Genomic DNA, 17,292 nt, shown 5'->3' with positions numbered 1-17,292 from the left:
AAACGACTGTTTGGGTTCCAGGAAGACCCTCTCTCGAAGTCTTCTCTCAGTCCTCGCCCAGTCAATCAATCACTCTCTGACTTTCCGCTCCCGCTTTCTGCAGAGTTCCCAATTCATTTGTTCTCGACCAGTCCACTTCGTCCCTGACGAGCTTTCCTCCACAAAATTCCTGCAGAAAGATTGGAAAGCGAATGACTAGATGGGCATAGCGCGCCCCTCCTCACGCGTAACCCAGCCACCCCCTGCACCACTTGACTCTTTCCGTCCTTCCGTCTTGTCACTCTGGAGTCTGTTGTCTCGAGTAAGAGACGGAGAGAGGGAAACCAAAACGGAGCGCTAAACGCTATAACGGTTGACGGCGCTGAGAGCAGCTAGGTAGGAGCTGGAGGTTGGCGCACCTTTTCAGCTTTTGTTATTGACGCCTCGTGCAATACACGCGCGACACCTTTGTTGACCGGGGCCTTTGTTCCCTTCCTAGACACCTAGATTGTGTCGAGCAAGGTATTGTCCGCGTCTTTGCAACCACAAAGAAGGGTCTGGTGGCAGGGAACGCAGTTGACAGGACAGCAAGCCATGAGAACGCCCTGTGCCGCAGAGTTGCCGTGATGGTGTCTTCGATAGCCAAGCCTCGTCCTTTTCTCAGATGGCTGGCTCTGCCGTAGAGATGTGCCCAGCTCGCTCGGCCGGCCCGGGTAGCTCGACTCTTTAGCTCGCTGGCGCTGCACCGCCCGGTTTGTGCTCTTCCATCATCGATATTGGGGGCCAATGGGGCCAATCAGTCAGAGACATACGCGGCAAGGCCAGTGAGTTGACGAGCATCACGGACTCCCGTGTTGCGTGCAGCAGGCTGCATAAGTGTCAGCAAAACGATGTACGGATACGTGAGAGCGAGAATTGCGACCATTGCAAGATAGTGTCCGAGGACCGCTGACAACAAGTTGAAGAGAAGAAAAAGACTACAGTTGTGACCGAGCCTTCCGAGCTACGGCGGGACAATTCCCAATGCAGATTCCACCATTCGGGCTCCCATGAACACGGTACTCCGTACAGAATACGGAACCCAGTAGAGGAGGGGGAGCCATAACCTAAACCTGAAGATGCAGCAATCCTTGTCCCGCCCTCGATCAGGGACCGGACTGCTTTTCGCAGCTCGCTAGAGTGGAAATGCTGGTCAAGCTGGAACCCCGGACCCAGTTTCTGACCCAGCCGGTGGCCACTGGTCCGTCGAGTTGATGAGGAGCCCGTCGTTCCCGCAGCGCTTCCCATGCTTTCAGCGTAGCAAGGCCCCGGTGATCGTTAGTGTTTCCCCTCTTGGGCCCGTCGACAGTGTGTGTTGTCACTGTGGCTAGTGCCAAGTTTGTGTTCGTTGTCGGGAGTGTCGTGCTGTGCTACATACATAGTGAATGCTGAGATGCAGAAATGGTGGTGCCGTGGACGATGGATGAATGGAGGATGGGGGAGGGATGCAGGCGCTGTTTAGCCGTTTGCTGGGGCTGGCGCTTCTGCATCGGCAGGTCAGGACAGGCCGGGAAATGTACTTGTGCACACACCTTGAAAGTGGTGGCAACGAAGGTACCGCCCCTGGGTCGTACCATCCCATCGATCCATCGCCCGTCCTTGGTCGGGTGTCTTACCGCGCATTTCTTGCTTTTTCGCCCTGTCGATTTCTCCCAATTGCCCATGTTCCATCGGCTCTGCCATCCAAATTCAGTCCCGTCATCAATCATCCGTTTCCCTCATCTTGTCTCCTTCTCACCACCTTTCCTCCCTTCCACTTCCTTTTCCTGTTCGTCACCTTCACTTTCGCCAAATATCCAACACAATTAAACAAACCACAGCCAACCCGGCTTCAGTCTCCTTCTCCTCTTCCGCCCTCTTCCCTTCTCTCCTCCATCTCCCCACACACTCGCTTCGTCACTACAACAAGGAGAAGCCTCGAATCCAGTATCAGCCGTGCCGACCGACATCGTCAAGCTTCACGCACTCGACGTTCGCTTCCCGATTATTGTCACTCGCTTGTACCACCTCGCCCCTGGCCAACCGACGTACAATCGACGAAGGATCCAGATCAAAGTCCACTGAAACGCCGCTTCCCAGGACCCGTCCTACGTATACGATAATCTCGCTTCCTCCAAATACCTACGCTCCATCCTCCGAAGCCCGAGCCGACCGAACGCTGGTGACAAACATCCGCAATTGTCAGAATCCACGCTTACTCGACGTCACAAACCGGAACACGAAAAATCATCAGAAGGACTTGCATTCTCACGGAATCTCTTCCCGAAATTTCCAGAACTTGGCTTTCGTGCATCGAAACGCACATTACGACGTTTTGAAGCAATCTGTGCGGCAGAACCTGGGACGGCAGCTGGACCTGGCTCAACCTCGACCGACTTGGGACGAAAACCACACGCTGACGTGCATATCCGCCAACGGCATTGTTCACAACTCGGGATTATTTGCTGCGATCAAGTTCAATCTGCGAATTCACCGCTACCAACTGTGCATCGCATTCCTCTCCGGCCGCCAATCTTCTGGGCTTGACTCGCTGGATTGTGGCTCAATTTCGCACTCGTGCCACCCGACGTGTCTTGGACCACCGCAATAAGGAGGGAATACCTACCATCGATTGCTCCCAACGTCTCCGCATTCCAACGACTTGTTTTGGCCGCAACGGCTGACAAGTTGCCTACTTCTCTCCGAATTCCTACTTCATTTTCCATCTCCAACGCTCCATCTGTTCCCTTACTCTCCAGCAAATCGCCAACACCGTCAAGATGTGTAAGTGACAATTCCGCAATCTTGGATGATGAATCCATAACTAAACATGATGCAGCTGGCCTCTCAACAACGATTATGCCCTTTGCGCAGTTGCCCGCGTGCGCTGTGAACTGTGGCCCCCTATACGACGCCAACGGCGCCTGTGTTCCTCCTGCTGTCGCGGCGGCAGATGCCAATACCTACGACAGATGTTTCTGTAGTCAGGGTGTTCTGCAAGCCTTCTCAACAGCCGCCGGCGGTGTCTGCCCCGCTGCTGGATGCGACGACGCTGGCTTCAGCAGTATCCAAGGATGGTACACTTCATTCTGTAATTCCGTCACAGGCGGTGCTGCGACTGCATCCTCGTCCTCGGCAGGATCTTCCTCAACAAGCGGAGCTTCAAAAGGATCCTCCAACAGTGGAAATGGCGGCGATTGGTGAGAATATTCCCAGCCTTCCATGCCCCGCTATCGCTAACCTTCCAATATAGGCTCTCTAATCACTGGAGATGGGTCGTCATGCTTGTCATCCTCGTTGTCGCCATTGCTGGTATTTGGGTTGGCGCCTGCATCTGGCGCCGACGCTACCTCCGCCGTAAGGACCGCATGTACGAGCTCGGCAAGCACGCACACAAGGGACCTAGCGGCATCATTGCCGGTTCTGGTGTCAATGTCAACCAAGCTGGTATCGTCAACTCCCCCGGCCAGTTCATGCCCGGCCCGCCGCCTGCCGTATACGATGAGAAGCCCCCCAAGGAGAAGAAGAAGTGGGTTGTCAACGAGCGGACATGAGAGTGCGACTTCAGTAGACATGTTGTGCGGCATCACTCTTCATCACTATCTCTCAACGGCTTAACGAGACGGCGTTCACATATTTCACGGCATTGGTGTTTGGATATTCACACATACTTGTTCCCAGGCAATACTTGTTGCTCTTCTTTTTTTTTCTTTGGTCATTGATTAGGCGTACGGCTGGAAACAATGGAGGGTTCTGTCGTCGGACACGATCAGCATTGGTGGTCCTGGTTCTTGACAGTGAAACCACGCAATCAAAAAGGGCGAGTTTGAAGGGGTGGAAACAGGCCGATGGCAGGAGACCCCCAGTCTCACACAGCTGCGTAACAGAAGCGGCCTGTTTCCCTTGGGCCCCGGGGGAAATGTTCTTTGAAGAACAGGCCCCGGAAAGCGGGAGGGCTCGTGTGGTCAGCTTAGCATCATCTCGAATCAAATGATAATTTCTTATACCCGTTCACAACCACGGCCACTGACACGCTTTACATTCAGAGCACCAGCAATGTTTTGTTTTGTTTTGCGACTGTAACTGACTCGATGCCGATATCCCGTGGTCGTATGCGTAAGCTTTTCCTTCTTTCAATCCCTTGCCAAAGAGTATTATCCACAATCATGAGGCTTGTCTGAGCGGGTCGATCAAACTGCCATGTGGGCGCAGAGGTCCTGGCACCTGCAGGATGTTTCGCAGGCATCGCGGTGGGTTTTTCGATGGTTCCTGTTCATAATTGGTTCGAGCTTGCGTGCGGGACGAGTATCGTTTATGCTCCGCTACGGCTTCACTTCTTGGAAGAGAATTCGGCGTCCGCCATTGTCGAGCTCTGCTATTCAATTGACGGGCATGATTACTGCTGGTATTTTTCGTTCGAGATGATGAGACTCTACAGGTAGGTTGGACGAGATATGTTGAAGGGTGGAGCTCTCCGTCCCTCTGCAACGAAGGACGGCAAGAAGAGGCGTGGACGCAGTTATAGTCTTTCGTTCCATATCTGGCCTGTAGGACGAGCCCAACACTTCTGGTTGATATCTTGATCAGATCAAGGTTGTGGAAGAGGACTTACGGTGTACATGGTGCTCCAGGGTATATCAACCTACATGTTCCTGCCAACCATTTCCTGAAGTGGAAGCATCCTGACTTTTTCGTCCGAAGAAACAGTGAACACGGATAGGTAAATTTCTACATCAGTAAAAGGTTTCAGCCAGATACATGACCTGCGAATGAAGGTCTTCGGCTATTATTTGTAACAGGATATCTTTCGTGTACACAATAGGTCCTCAATTGGGACTTCTTCCTCACTCAATCACAGACGTAGACACCGATTCAACGGCTGCCGGCACGCGAGCTCAAACTAGAGAGGGCGCCCTTCATTCGTGCACCTATGAATGGTACTGAGGCTGGCATGAAGTCTATCACGCGCCATACGTGAGTTCATCTGAGCACTAGACGTGCACCCAACATGAAGTCCAATCGGCTCCGATTATCAAATAACCCCCGACCGACGGGACTTCCCCAAGCTCGCCGGATCCCAGCTACCAGCACACAGACATTTACAACCATCCGCATGTCTTCTAAATACAAGACAAAGACATCATCCCCCAGCATCTTGATTCCCCTCGTTCTCCCATACATGACTTGGCAAATTGACTTTCTCTTCGTCTTTCTAATAATCGTTCTACCACATCCCGTTTTCTGCAGCCATGGCCGATGAAGCAACCCCCAACCTCCCAGCCCACCGCATCCCCACAGACCGAGACACAAATTCCCCATTCTGGACCGAGACCCTTCCCCCTCTCGAGGAACATACAAAAAGGCTCTTTATAGAATACGCAAAGATCCCAGAAGATAAGCTCCAAGACCATCTCGAAGAAGCAGTAGGTTGCTCACCGCCCGGCCTCTCAAACTCACACTCACATTTCGTCCCCCTGGACTTTCCCAAACCCGACTTCCTCAGCATCGTCAACGAAGTACTGACCCACGGCCTCTCTCTCCTCAGCGCAGAAAGGCATGGGACGACTGTCCCTACCCATGCATAGGCCTCTGGCTCTTCCTCAAGCTACAGCTCCGAAACAACAGGGAATTCGACGAGGCCGTGTGGCGTACGCAACGAGGCGAGAATCTCGTCGACTTCGGATGCGCCGTTGGCCAGGATCTACGTAGTCTGGTGCGTCTATCCTTTCCCCTCCTGCCTGACTTCTTACACTCTACGCACCCTTACCATCAGCTCCACAAGAATGCCACACAATATCATGAAACTATCTCGACCAGCCATCTCGACCAGCAATCAACTAACAACTCCCCAGCTCCACGCAGGTTCACCCCCACAATCCCTCCACGGCATAGACCTAACCCCCTCCTTCTTCTCCGCCGGCAAATCACTCTTCAACGACCCTCACACCCCAATCACATTCCTCCAGGCAAACGCCCTCTCCCCGCCCTCAACCCTCCCCTCCTCCTGGCGTGACAACTTCACCATCATCACAGCAAACTACGTCCAGCACTGCTTCAGCCTACAAGACCAAGAAACCTACGCCGCCTTCCTGCTAGCTTTACTCTCGGGAAAATCAAACGACTTGATTTTTGGCCGCACGGCGGGCACGACGGAAGGCGAGGCGCGGAGGGAGGAGATGCACAAGGGCCAGAGGCTGTATCGGCACACGGAAGCGAGTTTTGTCGAGTTTTGGACGAGGGCGGCGGCGCAACATGGGAGGAGAGCGAGGATTGAGACGTGGGTTGATGAGGTTCCTGCTTTTGAGCTCAGGGGCGAGGGGATGGAGAGGTTTGAACCTGTCAAGAATCTCATGTATTCGATTCGGTTTGAGTGAGGTTTTCTGACATGTGTTCGGCACGCGTGAAGAGTACGCAAAGCCAAAGGTTATTCACCCTCGTGTACTTGAACTATGCGACATCTACAAGTGTGACCAAGCGAAGAAGACGCAGTTCAGGTGTACCATGCTAATATTCATGCAGTCTATCTATATGCCATTAAACGCGTGTCGTGTTCGGATCCAAAAATCAACAAAGTTCATACTGCTTTTGATCGGGCCCAGGGTGTCTTTTCTGCATCATCCGCGTGGAAACTCTCAAAGCGCCTAACTAATTTGAATACGGTTCCCAGTAGGAGTTATTAGTTTTCGCAACGTCGAATCATTTACTTGGTCCTTACAGGTAAGGCGATTTTGGCTTTGTCGCTTTGCTCTTCAGCCGCATCCATGTACAAGTCAATCAGACAACCGGCAGACCACGCCTGTGTAGGGCACTATTGTTTGTTAGCAAATGAGCCACTGTTGACAATCAGAAACAACTTACAGAATCGGGGCAATCTTCGCCATCCTTTTGTGTCAGCTCCGCGAGTCCGGCCCAGACGCTTTCCCGGATCATCTGCTTGCAGCCCATGAGTCTCCGCGTAACTTGCTGGAAGGCCTCGATGCGTCCAGCCTGGTCACCTCTTCTGGCGAGGTCAAACTTGAGCAGGGCGCGGAGGAAGAAACCAGTTGGCCACAGCCATTCCGGGCCCTGGTGGTAGTTTCGTCCCTTGCTAGTGGCGAAGTCCTCACTGTCTTCGCTGTTGCGGTAGTACGGCCTGTAGTTGAGATCGGCGGGGTCGAGAGTCGCCATGCCTGTAGGCCCACGGATGGACTTGTCGGCTACCAAGAGGGCGTGCAGCGCATGCGCGGGATCGAAGAGCTCGGGTGCCGCGCACATGGCGATGGGGAAGTTGGCACGCAGCTGGTAGTCCTCGTACTCCTTGCCAGACTTGTACAAGTCCTTGTAAATTCCGCGACGATTGATGACCTGCGGGTTGACATCGTACTTGCCGTCTTCCTCAGAAGAAAGAGGAACCCAGTAGCATCGCTCAAAGCTGTCGCGAATCAGGTTGGCCCACTCTCTGTGAGAAATTGTCGACTCGTCTGCCTTCTTCACGGACGAATACTGGTACTTGCCTTGCTGGTTGAGCGACGCCACCCACTTCAGAGTGCTGTATAGGAGACCAGTGATCTCAATGGCAGCGCCGTCACGGGGTGTACCGGGAACACCCTTTGAGCCAGCTTTTTCGCTTTCACCCATCTTGTCCATCCATGTACCGCAGTTATTCTGGTTACCACCAAAGATGATGCCAGTGTCCCAGTCAGTCTTGATGGAAATGTTGAAGCCATTGTCACTCATCTGCGAGTCGATCGAGGGACCAGCATTGGCCTCACGGAAGGACATGCCAGATGCGTGTCTCTGCAGCGCTTCCTGGATGATATCCTCGATGGTGCTCTCCTGGGAATAGGTGCGAGAGTCATCGACATCGAACCAGGTGTCGTCGTAAGGCAGGAAGCGTCTCTTGACCTTTTCCTGGAGCAGGTCCAGTCCATTGGGTGCGAACTTGGTGTAGTCTTGGATGCACTGAAGGAAGAACCAGATGGAGTCGCGAGAGTTGTAACGCGGCAAAGCTCCGCTGCTGAGCAGGTTGGGAATCATACCGTGCTTCAGAACGCTGGCAAAGGCAAGGATGTGCTCCTTTGCTTCGTCGAAACGGCCGGTGCCAAGGTAGAGACCACGCAAGGAGATGAAGACATCACGTCCCCAGCATCTCGCCCACTCGACGGCAAAATGAGGCAGACCGGCAGCCAACGATGGGACCAGCTTCTTGGGCCACAAAGAGCCAGATTTGACAAGGCCAGTCTCTTGCACGCTGACCATGGCGAGACTTTGGAGGAACCATTGTCCTTCGCGAACGTTGTCGTTCATGAGTTCAAGTCCACGCTCCCAAGAGGCAGTGTACAAGGTGCGCAGAACGAGGCCAAAGTATCTTGGCAGCAAAAAGCTGGGGATCTTGCGAATCGCATCAAACCGCTCCTTGAGCCAGACGGCGGGCTTCTCAAGGTTCTCAAAGTCGGGAGTCTTGCTGATGCGCTCCAGGCGTCCGACAATGTAATCCAGAGCCCATTGGCCGTCACGAAGATTCTGGCACAGAGGATGAGCAAGGTTGTTGTCCCGGATAATATCCTTCAGAAGACTCCACCACCCCTGGAGACCGGCATAAACGAGCTTGCCGTAGCCGGGAATCTCGTAGCAGCCATCGTTGCCACCGCTTCCATCACGTTCCTCGGCCTCACATCGGTAAAGCAGGAAGTTGAGATCCACCAGGTTCAGGTTCTCAACCGCGGACCTAGCACCCGAGGTGACGTAGTTGTCGAGACCAGATGAGTGCTCAGCTGCCGGGATCCATGTCTCGAAAAGAGCAATGCTGCCAGGAGGGAACTTGTCGCGCACAGTAATAATGGTATCGTCGCCCTTGACCTCCATGCGAACGCCGGGGACATCTACCACGCGACTAGGCAGGCCACGCAGAAGCTTCTTGTCGTCCAGAGCCTCCTTGCGAGCCTCGTCGCTTGCATCCACCTCAAGCATCCAGCTGCCAAGATGACGGGCTTTGGTGCCTCCAAGGTGTACCGCGTTGAAAGCGCCATTGCCGTTGCCGTAGCCAGGGAAAGCAGTGTGGGCAATCAGGAAGTATCCCTTTCTCGACTCAGGGTGTACTCTGTGTACGGTGATGTACTGATCCTCATGATGAATGTGAGTCTCATCGTATCCGTCCTTGCCCATGAGGGTGTGGATCTGGTTCAAGAGCTTCTTGATGCCGCCAATGCCGTTTCCGCCGCCACCAATCTTAACAGGCTTGGAGGATGACTCAGACGTGTACAGCCTAGTCTCGTTGACGAGGTCAACAAGTTTGGGGTAGATCTCATCATAACCCATGACACTGCCAGTTGCACTGGCGCACATGTTGACCAGAGCGGCGTTCGGGAGGGTATCGCGTGCATCACGCTTCTGAGCCGGGGTCTCGTTGTCGTGAGTGCAGTCCATGAAGAGGGCCTGAACTGGTACAGGCTTGATCCTCCGGATGATCTCTCGCGAGGACGGGCTGCTCCCGTTGAGCAGGTCGCTGCCTTCGTTGGCCGGGCTCATGGGGCTCATTGGGGACTTAGGGTCTGCCTTTGAAATCTCGTCAACCTCGAAGCTTCCAATGGGACGACCGCCGTGCTTATGGACCAGGCGGCTGAGCTCTCCAGTGCTCCATGCTTGCATGGCTTCACGGATCAAAGCACTCAGACCCAGCCTCTTTACGAAGACATAGTCCATCTCCTCGGAGCCAGAGAACAACTCTGCCACGACATACAAATCCGGTCGGACTCGGCGTGCCTCGTCCAGAATGTGCTCGGCAACATGGATTGGCGTAGAGTGGCAGTTGTCAATGCGGAAACCAGCAAAGTACTTGGCGAGCATACGGGCATACTTGGTCATGAACTCCCACAGGAAAGGACTGTCTGATGGACCCTTGCCGTAGCGGAGCTTGACGCAGTCGCCCCAGACAATGACCTCGCGTCTCAGGTATACGCGAGAATCCGGGCCGGCATTGTCGACCAAGGCGTTGCCGCCCCAAACCCAACCATTGTTGACCAAGACATTCTCCTCGGGCTTGTTCTTGGCCGTTGTGTCGTTCTTGGGCAGACGAGTGAAGTAGGTCTCGATGAGAGGGAACTCCTTGTTGATGGGGCCCATGCGCGGGCCATGCTCATCAAGTCGGCAGTACTTGATACGATTGAAGAGCTGCTGCAGGATCTCGCTGAGCTCGTTATCATACTCTTTGTAGAATGGCAGGTTGATCTCGTCGAGAATAGACACCAACTTTGACTTAGCTGCCGCCTTGGTCGGACCGCTACCCCCTTCACCCTCGTAGCGTCCAAAGATGGTGGACAGAAGTCCAGAAGCCACCTTAGGGTCGACCTTTCTCCTGAACCTCTCGCCCATGCGGTCACCGCCCTGAAGGCCGTTCTTGATGAGGAAATCGGCCTGGTCTTTGAGAGATGCGTCTTTCAGTCCCGTCACATTTGCGTCGCCAGTGGTGTCTTGCGGCAGGGTGGTGCTGCCGGCAACCCAAGCCTCCAAGCCCGCCTCAACGTCGCGCTCGACGTCAATGGCGTAGTATTCCCAGAGGCGAATCTCGGAGATCACCTGCTTCTTGATGGCGTCCATAATTTTGATGAGGTCATCGTCGCTCTTCACCTCGGTGGGAAGTCCAAGCTTCTCAAGGTTCTCGCTAAGCTCCAACAGCTTCGAGTCCAGCAGCCACGCGGACTCTAGCCAAGGTGCCGTGACCAAGTTGTATCCGGCATCCGGGTGATCTTGCAGCCATGCGGTATTGTGTGCCGTGTGATTAAGGACAATGTCGGTCAAACTAAGGAGGGAATACTGCTTTTCCAAGCTCTCCACCAAGCCCTTAATGTCTTTCTCGCCGGCAGGGAAGCATTCGGGATCCCAGCCCAATTGATCGTACAAGCTGTATGGGGAATTGGAAGCACCGCGAACCTGCAGCGGGGTGAAGTGAATCATGTTGTAACCGCGATCGCTAATACCGCGAAGATGCTTTTCCCAGTCGCCTGGGTATTTGCCCATAAACTTGCTAATGACTGAGAAGATGGACAGAGCGGGCAGTGGCAGCGGGCGGCCATCGAGACTGAGACGCGGGGCGACATCGATGTAGTAGAGGGGCGTCTTTTTGTTGGTGGCGCCGGTCTGGGGAGTCGAGTCGAGCTCCTCTTCAAGCTCTGGCAGCTCGGCATAGGTGGTGTAGAAGGCGTAAGCGCCGGCCTGGAAGATGGGGATGGAGATTTCAATTGTCCGATTGAAGTCGGGCTTCAGTCTAGAAAACGCATGAGTCGCAAGCTACATACACGAATACACGCCAGAAACTGGACAATGGCAATGAGGAGCAGTGGAAGCCGCAGAGAAAGCTTACTTGAACTCGCGAAACTGGTCTCTGTGAAACTCGGCGCCCTGCTCTGGAATGTTGACCCACAGACTGCCATGGCGACAGATGGATGAGGTACCCTCGATTGCAAAGCGAATTGTTACAGGATCGTTTGTCTTTGGGGCGAGATAGATGTATTCGCCGGCGACCTGAGGCGAGCCATCATCGTTGAGGGGGAGGAGGTATACTTCGTTGGATACCATGGTTTTCGGGACCATTTGCGTAGGTTGTAGGAGGCAGCTTTCGTGCCCCGCGGACAGATCGGCGGCGTGGGTATCAATGAGGGCGAGGTCGAGGACGGGGCCTGGGGACGACGGGCAGCAAGCTGTGGCCGTGGACCATGAACCTTGGGCGTGGATGGGGCCTGTAGATGACCTGGACGTGGAAGAGAGCGCACTGGCTTATGCGGAGACGATTCCGGCCAGAAAAAGAATGGGCCGGTTGCTGGGGTTTGAGCGAGGGTGAAGACGCAGCTAGATGGAGCGAGTGGCAATTGCAGGTGCAATTGATTGAGAGGCGACAGAGATGGAGGCGAAACGATTCGACGGTAGAATGAGCTGGCCGTGGGCCTCGAGGATAAACGGGCTGCTGTAAGAGGTGGAATAGGCAAAGGTGATAGGAAGAGAAGAAGTTTGGAGAGTGTGTGGGAGAGAAGGAGGAGGAAAAGAAAAACACGGCCGAGGACGGTGACGATATGACGGATTGGGCCAGAAAGAGAGACAGCACCATCAGCTTAGCTCAGGTACATGGCCTCACCTTCCCAACAGCTCCCAGCCCGGCCGGTCTTCTCATGTACCTTCATTACTTCTCACCTTGTACCAAAGTACGGCAGGTAATAGCAGGAAGGGCAAGACATGGCGGGGTTTCGCTATGCTCCTTACCCTGCCCTGCCTCATTTTCGTTCCTGGGCCAGAGTAGCAAGGCTCACCTAAGAAATTCCAAGAGCTCAGCAAAGCAGCGAAGATCCAACAAAAATCCAGGCCAATCCAAGGTACGGAAAGCAAAGCAAGGTGCCGGGGGCTGCGGAAGCTCTGGTCAAAATGCGATGAAGAACGCTGGGATTCCGTGTATCCCGTGTTAGTGCTGAGAGTTTTGCTAGGCCATCTCGCCTAGATCCTTCTCACCAACACAGCTACAAGGAAAGGAAAATTTGACGAGATACAAGCTGCCTCACCTCATCCTGAGGTACTTATCCAGCTATGGCTTTTTTCCCCCCTGGCACCTATGCCAATCTCGCCAAATGCAAGAGCTTCCAATGTCAGTCAGTTCGGGAAGCCAAAGGACGAAGAAAAAGTCTCCAATGCTCCAGTGAACAGAGACTCGAACGACAGGCGGGGGGCGGGGCAGCCATGTATCTCTCCGCCAAAAGCATGCGGAGAAGGTACATCCATGGATGTCATCGCCCGCAGCAAACCCGCAATTGTCAAAGCTGCCAAAATTAAAATAAAATAAAAAATGACGGGCACGGCAAACATGGGAATGTTTGGCAGCGCCCAAACCGGATAGCTTGGGCGGGGACAACACAGAGGCTCGCACGCTCGGTGGGGTCTCCCATGCTGCTCTAGACGCCCTAGCGGAGTTTGGTCTTAGCGCTGCGCCGGTCGTGGGCCGTCATCGCGATCCTCGAGATTCCAGACCGCTGTCGACACTGAGAATTCCCACTCTTTGGGTGCTTCTTGGATCGCGATGCAGAGAGACTGGTGTGAGTTGGCCAGTCAAAAGCCAGCCAGTGTTCCTATGGCCCAGTGCGGCGAGTGTTCCATATCGTGTGTGCAACAAACTTGAGCGGTAACCGGGGGGTTTAATGTCGCATGCCGGGGATGGAGACTCGGACTGAGACGAGACTGGGAGAGCACGGCAGGCCGCAGCAGAGATGAAAGACCAGGACAGGCCAGACCGGGATCAAGTCATAGAGAGGAGTCCGACGGCTGTAATCCATGCCCAATCTTTCTTGGAGTATCATCGCCATATCCCAACGGTTTGTAATGTCAAAGTCTGTCTTATCGATATGCCGTCTCAGGTCATCGCAAAGATGGACACTGAAGATGTTTTCTGCATGGTCTGCCGGTGGTGGCCTCTACCTGATTTGGCTTGAAGCAGGCACAGGTAGTGAGGCTCGCTCGTATGAGGGGCCGGGAATCCTTTGGGCGACCATGATCTGACTCGGAAGCTGTGCGATTCTCGGCGCATGCTGCGGTCCACGTCGATGTGCACCAACTAAGGCAGGCTCTAGCATGATCTGATGCGTCTGGTATGCCATATCTCGTTGAAGACCTTCGTGTTTCTTTTCATTGTCTTTCCTTTCCTCGAGTTCCATTACTAAGTTAGAGTGGAGGATAAGAGACGTGGATGGAAACGAAGAAATCGGACGAAGAAAAAATAAACAAAAAGATGGAAGACTAGAATCAGAAAGAGCTCCATCCCAGCACTCAAAAGAAAGTGACGTCACCAGCTATCCCTCCGCATCAGCTCTAGCGGCTCGCCTTGCTGCACAGACGCGGTTTCATGCCCCGCCTTCCTTTATCTCTGCCTAGCACCTTGCACCTTCCTTGCTCTTTCCGGAAAGATAGCTCCAGCTCAGCTTCCAACGCACGATCGGCAACCACCACCCTCCTGTGCTCCTTCTTGCCCTCGCCGGTGCTTTCCTCCTCCCTTCCTTCTGAGGTATCGGTAGCCTGTCACACCTTCCCGTTTCCTGGCTTTGCTCTCGCTGATCAGCAACCAGCGTTACTCGTAGCTACCTTCCATGTGCCACTCCAATTGACTTTCCGTGCCTGAATATCACCCGTCGCAACGCGACATCGAATTCTTCATTTCCCATTCTTCACCCCCATTATCCGAACTCTCCAAAATGAGTATTTCTTCCCAGCTCCTCCTTCTTCCAAGGTCCTCCTCCGACTGGTCCACGTCTTCACTCTTTTGCAGATGCTATGGAGTCGACACCGCTTTTGTGCTCCCATGTCTATTTCTCCCGCCATGACGTAGCTCATGCAAGACGCACTTAGTGCTCATCTCTTATATGAGTCTAGCCTTTCCGCCCCCTGTAACCAGAGATAACCTCACCGTGCCCATGTGGGAGATAGCTCAGGCTGCAAGGGTGGCTTGGCCAGGCTCGTTAGCAACATGACTGGATAACATCAACGGTGTTCTGTGCTTTCTTTCATCTTGCGGCACTGTCCAATAGCGGCCGTCCGCTAGACTTGGTGTAGGAGAAGGCTGTCTCAATGTTCATGGTGGGCGGCTTTGACCAAGGACTTTTCCCATCGGCAGTCTGGACGCGATGCGTATCATAGTATCTCGAATGCAATAAAGCCATGAGGGTTTCGGATTTATTCTACATGTAGGTAAAGAAGTCGAGAAATTTCCCTGCCCCAATGAAAAACTATAATTCCACTTGCTTATCTACAAGATGTTGCCCACAGCATCATGATGGACGTGTGTCATGTCAGACTACCATAGCGTCTCTAGGCTGGTGAAGCAGTCTCGACTAAGGCCACAATGCTAAGTGGCAATGCATTTATTTGTAACCATGAAATCTATCTCCGGGCTGAGAGAAATCACAGATGAAGCAAAGCACTCAACAAACTAATTTTCCAGGGGCGAATATCTACTTCCTCATGATGTGAGGTGACACTGGAGGAATATCACAAACTCTTACCCGCTGCATCGCCCAAATCTGGTGACTCGCCGTCACTACTTAGACAACACACAAGGCATGCCACTAGAGTTTGAATCTCACTACCTAGAACCTGGTAAGTGCGGGTTTCTGACAAGCGACATCTCTAGTATTTAGCTTAGCTATCATTCAAGCCACAAGCTGTCCCAACAGCTGTGCTGCTTCTTAGGCCATAGAACAACGCCTCGTAGCTACGTAAGCCTAAAGTACTGGCAATTACCATCATGCCGGGAAGGTTTCCATTTTGCGAAGTAGATAGTTATCGGCGATTCAACAAGAAGCTGGTGCGATGTATTCATAAATAGAGTCTTATGATGACTGAAGTGTGGTTGAGGATCTTCCAGAGCCAAGTCCGGGGTACCTCGAGGGCAGAGCATGTGGTCGAAAGCGACGAATGAGACCATATCCCAGCGCCACATGGGGTTGAGCCTCATTATGCATGGTGAACATACCCTGCCCGCGATTTCTCGATCTTCTTTCTCCCGGCATTGACGCGAGTCTCAGAATCTTTCGGGCAGGACATGTGCTTTATAACCATTCCACTTAGGTCAGTGCGGACCGTCCCTTTTACCTCTCGAATAGAATCGAATATTTCATTGTCAGTAGGATTGAGTCATCCCAGACGAGAGGAAGCGTGATTTTGCCTCATCTCCCCTTTTCCTTAGGGTTCGCTGTCACTACTTCTAGTAATATTAGGGCCAGATCACCATGCAGCGTCAACGAGACTACAGCATAGACGAAGTTTCTCCAGAGCTGTTGTGTGGACCACTAGTAGAAGTCACCGGGGCATCTTAATTGCTCTGAGCTTAATGGGGCGGCTTCAGGCAACTGACCGTGAGATTGGGCATACCTACTCGTCCATGTAGCAACAGCTTCAAGGGCTCGGGAGACTGACTGACTAGCCTCAGTCTGGCTTACTCCATCAAGCTACGAGCAAAGGAAGTCCATGCTGCATGAACGGCTGCTGTCCAATAGTATATCTGCTTCGCGGAAGAATCAGGATGACGTATATTGATCGTACGCATGCTACTTCGAACCTTCTAGAATACATCTGTAACTGCACTCATTCGCTCATCTACGTTTCTGGGGTTGGACAGGCGTAGAACCATCAGGCAATTCAGCCAGGGAGACGTGTGGACCCCTACTCCAGGCTGCCAGATGTCATACAAGCCTCGAAGAGCGACTGTTGAACAATGACATTGTCAAAGGAATCTAGCACATGTCAGCCATCGTGGGGATCGTCACTCGGCCGCAAATGGTACAGAGACAACGATGGCAGGACCATGCCACATTGAGGAAAGGCGGCAAAATCAGATGTCACTCGGGAAGAAGGGGCAATTTAGTTTAGCGACGGCGGTGGCGAGCGGGATGTAGTCGACGGGATGTCTGGCGTCTGCCGCGGCGCGGCCACAACCGCACGCCGCGTTGCCGCGATATCTCGTGGTCGTGCCAATGAGGAAACAGCAGAAACATTTGAGGAAACCCGAGCTCCGTTAACATGAATCCGGGTGGCCCCATGCGACGATCAGCATCGTGGACTAACGATTTACCCCCGCGGTCGGGATTCAGGGACGCCGTCCGCCACACGACGTCGACAGGTGAAGAAGCGAAAGGGGTAACACGAGCTGGCATTCTGGCATGTGATTTCCCATCTATGGATCCTGGCAGTGGGGGGCGAAGTGGGAGGATTGGAGTGCCAATGGTGCATTGCATCTAATCTTGGATCGGTTTTATTTGTTTGGGTTCCCACCCAAGAGTGAATCCACTTTTAGACACGAACATTGGAACTGTGGACATGGGGAGGCGGAGGCAGAGGGGACAATTGATAGGGATGGTGGGGTGAGGAGCAATTTGTTGACCTTTTGTTTCTTGTCTTGTGACAAGCCGAGCTTTGGGGTCAATGAGGAGAACATGATGGAGACGATGGGGACTGATAGAGGGAAGTTGACTCGCTGTTTTCACGATACAAACAAACGTGCAAATGTCAGATTCACGGGCCCCTACTTGCCTCGGCCAGGGCCGGAGGAGGCGGAGTGTCCGGCCGAGGCTCTCCGGTGGTCAGGGACCTTCGCCCGCCCGGGCCAACTCAGCACTCAGCTCGGTCCTGCCTGCCCAAGTATTTTGAACAGACAGCGAGTGCTAAAGATGGACCGACCAGAAAAAATTAGGGAAGGGGCCCGCCGACTCGGCCTCAACCCCCTGGCATTTCGTTGAGCGACTATACCTGATTGGGAAAGCGGTCACGACTGCTGCCGCGACCCTGCTGGTC

At 53.5% G+C, this 17,292-nt stretch overlaps 6 protein-coding genes across 6 annotated transcripts; 3 read left to right on the top strand and 3 right to left on the bottom strand.

Moving 5' to 3' along the window:
• Positions 1-412: 412 nt before the first annotated feature.
• Positions 413-748, bottom strand: CCOS01_12268 (uncharacterized protein; the record flags this gene model as incomplete). The annotated part of the gene is made up of 1 exon (XM_060460417.1): positions 413-748. A coding segment is annotated over one exon (336 nt), but the record flags the coding sequence as incomplete, so codon positions are not given.
• Positions 749-1,445: 697 nt separating this feature from the next.
• On the top strand, positions 1,446-2,120 carry CCOS01_12267 (uncharacterized protein; the record flags this gene model as incomplete). Its single annotated transcript, XM_060460416.1, has 1 exon — positions 1,446-2,120. One exon carries the CDS (start codon positions 1,446-1,448, stop codon positions 2,118-2,120), a length of 675 nt encoding a protein of 224 aa, XP_060309359.1.
• A 657-nt stretch (positions 2,121-2,777) lies between these two features.
• On the top strand, positions 2,778-3,551 carry CCOS01_12266 (uncharacterized protein; the record flags this gene model as incomplete). Its single annotated transcript, XM_060460415.1, has 3 exons — positions 2,778-2,781; positions 2,837-3,197; positions 3,251-3,551. 3 exons carry the CDS (start codon positions 2,778-2,780, stop codon positions 3,549-3,551), a joined length of 666 nt encoding a protein of 221 aa, XP_060309358.1.
• Positions 3,552-5,246: 1,695 nt separating this feature from the next.
• On the top strand, positions 5,247-6,371 carry CCOS01_12265 (uncharacterized protein; the record flags this gene model as incomplete). Its single annotated transcript, XM_060460414.1, has 3 exons — positions 5,247-5,420; positions 5,543-5,710; positions 5,850-6,371. 3 exons carry the CDS (start codon positions 5,247-5,249, stop codon positions 6,369-6,371), a joined length of 864 nt encoding a protein of 287 aa, XP_060309357.1.
• Positions 6,372-6,697: 326 nt separating this feature from the next.
• On the bottom strand, positions 6,698-11,565 carry CCOS01_12264 (glycogen debranching enzyme; the record flags this gene model as incomplete). Its single annotated transcript, XM_060460413.1, has 3 exons — positions 6,698-6,793; positions 6,856-11,239; positions 11,336-11,565. The coding sequence occupies 3 exons, from the start codon at positions 11,563-11,565 to the stop codon at positions 6,698-6,700; spliced, it is 4,710 nt and encodes a 1,569-aa protein (XP_060309356.1).
• Positions 11,566-12,917: 1,352 nt separating this feature from the next.
• Positions 12,918-13,242, bottom strand: CCOS01_12263 (uncharacterized protein; the record flags this gene model as incomplete). Its single annotated transcript, XM_060460412.1, has 2 exons — positions 12,918-13,082; positions 13,129-13,242. Coding segments are annotated over 2 exons (279 nt in total), but the record flags the coding sequence as incomplete, so codon positions are not given.
• Between the last annotated feature and the right edge of the window lie 4,050 nt (positions 13,243-17,292).

This window comes from Colletotrichum costaricense (genome assembly GCF_030867565.1).
Source record: "Colletotrichum costaricense strain IMI 309622 chromosome Unknown Scaffold_14.1, whole genome shotgun sequence".
Taxonomy (NCBI): domain Eukaryota; kingdom Fungi; phylum Ascomycota; class Sordariomycetes; order Glomerellales; family Glomerellaceae; genus Colletotrichum; species Colletotrichum costaricense.
Note: the sequence above shows the minus strand (reverse complement) of the source record. Positions and strands in the feature narration are given on the sequence as shown.